The sequence below is a fragment of the Podarcis bocagei genome (genome assembly GCF_964188305.1).
Source record: "Podarcis bocagei genome assembly, chromosome: 16".
Classification (NCBI taxonomy): Eukaryota; Metazoa; Chordata; class Lepidosauria; order Squamata; family Lacertidae; genus Podarcis; species Podarcis bocagei.
In genome coordinates this window covers 28,036,484-28,043,332 of record NC_138142.1, presented here as the reverse complement: position 1 = coordinate 28,043,332, position 6,849 = coordinate 28,036,484, and the positions used below count along the sequence as shown (strand labels likewise).

General features: G+C 46.9%; 1 protein-coding gene across 3 annotated transcripts; it reads right to left on the bottom strand.

Moving 5' to 3' along the window:
* Window positions 1-469: 469 nt before the first annotated feature.
* SSR2 (signal sequence receptor subunit 2) lies at window positions 470-6,467 on the bottom strand. 3 transcript variants are annotated; one of them, XM_081174536.1, is made up of 6 exons: window positions 6,360-6,467; window positions 4,526-4,680; window positions 3,284-3,382; window positions 2,447-2,555; window positions 2,017-2,094; window positions 470-988 (listed from the first exon to the last, which is right to left on the bottom strand). In XM_081174536.1, the coding sequence occupies exons 1-6, from the start codon at window positions 6,450-6,452 to the stop codon at window positions 878-880; spliced, it is 645 nt and encodes a 214-aa protein (XP_081030662.1). In that variant the 5' UTR covers window positions 6,453-6,467; the 3' UTR covers window positions 470-877. The 3 variants fall into 3 exon arrangements, with proteins under 3 accessions (XP_081030662.1, XP_081030664.1, XP_081030663.1); XM_081174538.1 differs by having other exon boundaries at window positions 4,526-4,715; window positions 6,360-6,417; XM_081174537.1 differs by lacking the exon at window positions 6,360-6,467 and adding an exon at window positions 6,237-6,257.
* Between the last annotated feature and the right edge of the window lie 382 nt (window positions 6,468-6,849).

Below are 6,849 nucleotides of genomic sequence, written 5' to 3'. Positions count from 1 at the left end.
ATTTCCTTGATCTTCCCGTGGCTGCTTCCGCCACCAGACAAGTGTTGGCGCCTCCTCCCCGCCCCCCCCAGCCGCATGTGCCGCTCTTTCTCGTGCGTGCACACACGGGTACCAGCCGCTGCAAACTGCAAGGTTAAGGGCACCAACGGAGCACTGTGAGTAAAAGTGCACCCAGGGCCTTCTTCATTTCTGAGTTTTGGGTTCAAAAAAATTGGGGTCGTCTTATACATGGAAAAATGCAGTAATATCCTTTTGGACTGGGCCTGCACATATTTTACAGAACCTGACGCAGGTCAAACAGTGCCATTTGTTTCTGTTCAGTGCCCCCATTTCAAAACATGCTGGTGCCAATGCCTTTCCACCCATCTGGTGCCCTACAGATGTTTTGAATGACAACTTCTCACTGGCACTGGAACCAGATGTAGGAGAAGGCCTGCTTTTGTGCTAAGGGAAAAGAAATCACAGCAGATTCAAAGTTTGTGTTTTATTTTCCATGATAAAAAAAACACACACGCACACCATTCTGAGGCACAACAGATTTCTCTGACAGATTATCTAATTCTTCACGCTTAGGGCTCTGATATTTCCCCTTCCTTCCAGTGCCCTCCTGTGGCCAAGAAGAGCAGATTTGACGTGGAGAAGGAAGAGGGGTGGAACCTCTGTCACCGAGGCTGGACGGATCCCTCAGCAGAATGGCTAGGAGGGCTAGCAGAAAATGTGGGGCCTGTTTTAATTCACGGATGGGTTGGTTTTTCTTTTTACGGCAGCTGTTTCTTGAAGAGCAACACCCCAATTTGTTTGGAAACACTGGCTGCTCTGCTGTCGCTCCCGAGTACCCCTAGAACCGCAGAGGGGAACACAATCCACCTGGCGCAGCTCAGTTCTTCTTGCTCTTGGGGGTGTCGTACTTCCTTTTGCTTGAGTACCAGAGGAGCAGAGGGATGCCGATGGAGGGGAGCGTCATGACCCCAAAGGCTGCCCAATCCAGCTTTATAAAAGAAAAGGAGGTGAAAGGGAAATAGTCGTTTCAATTCAACAAGTTCATTGTGCTAGTCCAGTGGTTTCCAAAGGGTGGGGGGAGGCAGCACCCCCTGGGAAGCAGTGGGATTACAGAGGTAAGGAGAGCAGCTGGAGGTGTAAATGGCTATAGACTTTGAGAAGCTGGCATCACATGATCAAGTTCATCAACTCTGTTGAGGTCATTAAACTAAATAGTTTAAACTAGATTTTGAACACATGTGCAACAACTAGCTGTTAGTCACACATCTTCCTTAGTGGACTGTGCACACCACTATTCAGAATAATGCTTTTTATAGAGTAGAGTGGTGGACACTGGGGATTAGTTTATGGAACCAAGGGGATGGTGGCCTGAAAAAGTCTGGGAACCACTGTGCTAGTCAAAAGCCGTGACTGTGATGATTATATTATAGTGTTCCAAAACACAAGCATAGTGAGAATATAACAAACATAAATAATACAGTGGTACCTCCGGTTACGAACAGGATCCGTTCCGGAGGCCGAGCCACATCCTGAAAACTTCGTAACTGGAGGAATGTGCACGCAATGTGATAGATATTGAGCGCTTCTGTGCATGCGGTGAAACCCAGAAGTATATACTTCTGAAGAAGTGTGCATGCACATGAAAGGTCATACCAATAACAAACTTAGTTGGTCTCTAAGGTGCTACTGGAAGGATTTTTTAAATATTGTTTCGACTACGGCAGACCAACACGGCTACCTACCTGTTCTTAATGGCTGCTAGCCATAATGGCTGTGCTCTGCCACCACAGTCAGAGGCAGCAATGCTTCTGAATGGAAGCTGCTGGAAGCCACAGGTGGGGGAAGTGCCCTTGTGCTCCAGTCCTGCTTACAAGTTTCCCACTTGGGCACCTGGTTGGCCACTGTGAGATCAGGATGTGGACTAAATGAGTCATTGGGTTGATCCATCAGGCTCTTGTTTTTAATGCCCCCAATGCTGTATTGGAGCAGGTTGACAGCACTGCTTTATTTACTTACAAAGTGTGGCGAAAACCTCCGGTCAAATTCTCGCTGGGCAAGGATCCCCCCTTGCCCTGGAGCGCTGGTGAAGCCCACCTGAAAAGAAAGAAAATTGAGGGGGTTTGTGTTTGTTATTATTCTTATTATATATTTATTTAACCCCACCTTTTCCCCTGAAGGGCCATGGTGCTTGCGGTCATGCGAGGTCTCCTTGTTAAACAACCACCACAAAACTCTAACCCAGGGTTTCCCAGACTTGGGTCTCTAGCTGCTTTTGGACTACAATTCCCATCACACACACCCTCCCCAAATTTCCCTGCGCAAGTCATAGGACTCAAGAAAGGGAGGGGTCAGTGGTAACTACAAAGAATGCCTTTGTTTGTGAGCTGAGCCAAAGCCTGTGGGCCCCCGCAGATCCCAGGCTCCACCCAAGGCGCTTGCTACTTACCACCACCTGGGCCCCCTCCTGTGCCAGGTAAGTGATGGTGGCAGAGGTGAAGTTGAAGTAGCCGGCTTTCAGGGGTCTCAGGACCACCGTGTGGGACACGTTGCTGGCGCTGAGTGACAGTGGCTAAGGAAGCAGACTGTGTCGCGGGAGCAGAAAGGAAAGAGAGGGGGTTTTCGGGAGAAGAGACCAGGGGGTGGATTGGGTCTTACTGCTCTTGCGTGTAACACTGAATACTTGCTCAGTGCTTCAAGATAAATAAGGGACAATCCCGAGGGCTTGTTGAGGCTTAAGATCTAAACCCAAATGTTTTTGGGGGCCCTGCCCCAATAGTTCCATAAACTTCTTCCCAATGTCCCTACTCTATCCTAGAAAAAGCATTATAGGCGACTCAAATTATGCAGCGGTTGCGTTCCAGTGATAACACAAGAAAGTCAAAGTTCCATCTAGCCCAAACACCTTGAGTGCAATGGTGGGTGGAAATGACAAAGTCCCCCCCCCCGATGCCTGCCCCCTTTTTATTTTTGTCAAATGCATAAAGCTGAATGCACACAAGTTAAAGGTGATTTAAGTTGTGAGTTACCTGCATTCAGAATAGTGGTTTGCACAACCCAGTAAGAAAGGTAATAACACAACAAAACTCAACACAGTAACATTTAACTGCACATTTATTCCAAATCCAATTAAAACTATTGAGTTTGATTAATGGGTCATTGGCCTGATCCAGCAGGCTGCTCTACTGTTCTAAAAAGAGCCACTGTCACCCCTACACACACACACACACACACACACACACACACACACACACACCTGCCACACTCTGTGCAAAAAAAAGGATACGGTGCGATCCTGTCCCACTTGACATTGAGCATCCCAGAAACAATGCCAAAGTCTTCAGGAGGAAACGAGTCGTCCGACAACTCCACCTCTAAGGCAGCGCTTTACGCCAGCAGATAAAAGGATTGGGATAACAGTATTAGGAACAAGACACCATTTGAAGGCAGGGTGTGTGGGGTGGTGGGACCCTTACCTAGATCCCTTCCAATCTGTCTTCCAACTTGAGTTTGGAACTAAAACTACCTTGATCACCCTGGCAGATGATTTGTATTGTGAGATGGAAAGGGTGAGTGAAATCTTATGGATTCTCCGGGATTTCTTAGCTGCCATTGACCATGGTGTCCTGTCCTTCCCAGAGGGTAGGTCCCTGAAGTCTGGTGTGTAGGTGCCATAGCAATCCATCTTATTCCCAAATGCTATTCTTTAACACCTACATCATGGACCAATGGCAGGAGGCACCTGGAGATAAGGGGTAGGGTGCCATCAATATGCAGCTGACAGCGGCTTAAGTTTTGATTAGACAAGTAACCTTAATGATTACCAGTATTTTTTAAAAAATTGAAAGTAACTTTTTTAAAAAAGTTATATGATGGTAGAGAAATATTGATGATGATGATTTAATGCATTTGTACTCAATTTTTCTCCCAAATTGGAATTCAAGACAGCTTCCAACATTTAAAAAACGTTACAAAATACAATGTAATAAAGACAAACTAAAAACAATAATTAAAAATACAACAAAACACACTTAGAACCAGCAATTAAAAGTACAGTTTGCCCTGATAGCCGCCCAGTGGTCAGCATTGTCTGTGCCTTAGTTTCCAAAGGTCTGACTGAACAGGAAGGTTGTAGCCTGCTGGCCAAAGGATAACAAAAAGGAAACCAGTCTAACCTTTCTTGAGATGGAATTACACAACCTGGGAGCAGCCACACAGAAGCCTCTCTCTTGGGTCACCACCAGCCATGCATCTGATGTTGAAGGTGCACTCCCAAGGTTCATATAGGGAGATACACTCTTTCAGGTGGCCTGGGCTGAAGCCCTAGAGGGCTTTATACATTATAACCAACACTTTGAATTTTGCCCGGAAACAGACCAGTAGTCAGTGACAAGAGAATAACATGCTTCCTGCAACCCGCTCCAGTCTGCAGGCTGGTCACAGCATTCTGCACCAGCTGCAGCTTTTCAAAGGCATCTCCATGGAAAGAGCATTAAGATACCATCAGCCTTTCCTAAGAGGGATTTACCTAGAGCCAACATTATAGATGTTGTACTGCAAAGTGAGATCCCGGCCCTCGACGGCATATCTGTTCAACAGGGACTTGGAGGCCAAGAGCCTGGCCCCTTCCTCACAGTAGACTGAGGAGGTGGCAACCAGCACGGCAAGAATCAACAGCTTCATCTGGAATGGAGAAGAGGAGGGATTTGTAGTTGCACCTGAAGAAGAGTATCATTTGGTAGAGAAAAAGTGAAGTACAGAATGGTGAATCTGTTTAAAGCGTGAGGAAGGGAAACAGTATCAGCACAGCAATTAAATGTGTGTTTATTTTTAAAAACCTGCTGCCAAATTAATCAAATTGAAATTTTGTTTTAATCGGTTAGCCTAACTGATTCACCAATTAAAACACTGCCATCTTACTAAACAGAGATTAGAACCCCTACTTTGCCTCTAAACGAATATGGTTTTGGGATGGCTAAAGAGTGTATAACCCTAATCCATGATAAATGATCTTTGAGCATCCATGCTCAAACATGAATGAAATATGGCCTCCAAAGTGAAACAGGTGAATTAAAATAAATCAGTAAAAATACAATTAAGGACCATACAAAATCTTAGCACAGTGAATTACAATTGCTACAAAAGGCAGAAAGCTGATTTACGTGGTTTGCCATGACCCTCAGCAATTTTAATCTGGCCCATGGGGGGAAATGTTTGGAAACTGCTGAGCCACAGAAGAGAATGCTGGGCAAAGTGAATTTTATTTATTAACTTTGTCCATATAATGCTGCATCCTGTAATCCAACACCACAGGCTTATCCTATAGTTGAGATCCCCTCAACTGAATGCCAAATACTCTGATTTTTTTCTGTACCATGATCCCGTCCTTTTTTTTCTTCTGTCAGGACCCTTCCCCAATTGCTCAGAAATTGCCCCATAATAAGATTCCACCAAGAGCCGGTGTGATGTAGTGGTTAGAGTGGTCTAGTAGGATCTGGGACAGACCAAGGTTCAAATACCCACTTGGCCATCATGAAGTTCAGTGGGTGACCTTGGGCCAGTCAACATCCCTCTCAGCCTAGGGTTGTTGTGGGGATTAAATTAGGAGAGAGACAACGGTGTGCGCCACCTTGAACACCACAGAGCAAAAGGTGGGATAAAAACGCAATAAACAGTAGTAGTTCATCTCGCCAAGTGATCATTCTGACTGCCAGCCGCTCTCCAGAATCTCACTCCATGAAAAGAGACAATATTGTGTAGCAGAGTGTTCGACCCGAGAGAGACCAGGGTTCGAATCCCCACCCGGCCAGGAAGCTCACTAAGGGGATGACCCTGAGCTTAGTCCCTGCCTCTCAGCCTAACCGACATAACACAACACGGTTGTGGTGGGGATTAAATATGGACTAGGATTTAGGAGACCAGGGTTCAAAACCTCCACTTGGCCATGAAACTGCTTGGCGGGGGGGGGGGGGTACCTCACTGTCCTCTCAGCCTAACCAACCTCAAAGGGTTGTTGTGGGGATAAAACGGGGGGACGGGGACCCACGTGCACCACCTCGAGCTTCTTGGAGGAAAGAAAATGGGACACAACTGCTATGAATGAATGAATGAATGAATGAATGAATGAATGAATAAATGAATGAAACTTTCTCTGCCAAGCCTCCTTGCACCCAGCACCCAGTTCCAATCGCCCTCCTTTTTCCCTGGCAGAATAGACCCCCCCTCCTCCTCCAACCAACCTGCATTTCCCCGACTAAAAACCCCTCTCCTCCTTTTCTCATCCAAAGCTGTCCTCCGATCAGACCCCCAAACCCAGTTTTGCCTGCCAAGACCACCTGCCCTCCCCTCCTGCGCTCGCCCACCTCGGCTCCTGCAGCTGCCAGCAGAACGGAAGAGAGAGTCAGCACTCCCCGCGGCCGGAACCCCGCCTCTCTCTTTCGCGCGCGCGCGCGCATTACGTACCTTCCTCGAGTTGCCGCTGAGCTCGCTGGGAAATGTAGTCCTCAGCCCTGCTTAAGAACCTATGTGGAGACAAGCTGGAGGATGCCAGTGGCCCTTTTGGCTCAGTATCCTGTTCTCCCAGATGAACCAGAGATGCCCACAGGAAGGTCTCTAGCACAACAGCAAACCTCCTGTCTTGTGGCTGCCAGCGACCGGCACCTGATCCTGGATTTACCGCCTGCTTTCTGGTTATTTTGGTGTTAGAAGAAACATGAAAGATCATTAGGAGAGCCCTGCTAGATCAGACCAGTGGCCCATCAAGTCCTTTCATAGTTTTATAAGCTTCTATCATGCCACCTCTTTCTTGCCTTTTCTCTAAACTAGCCATTCTCAAAAGCTGCAATCTTTCCT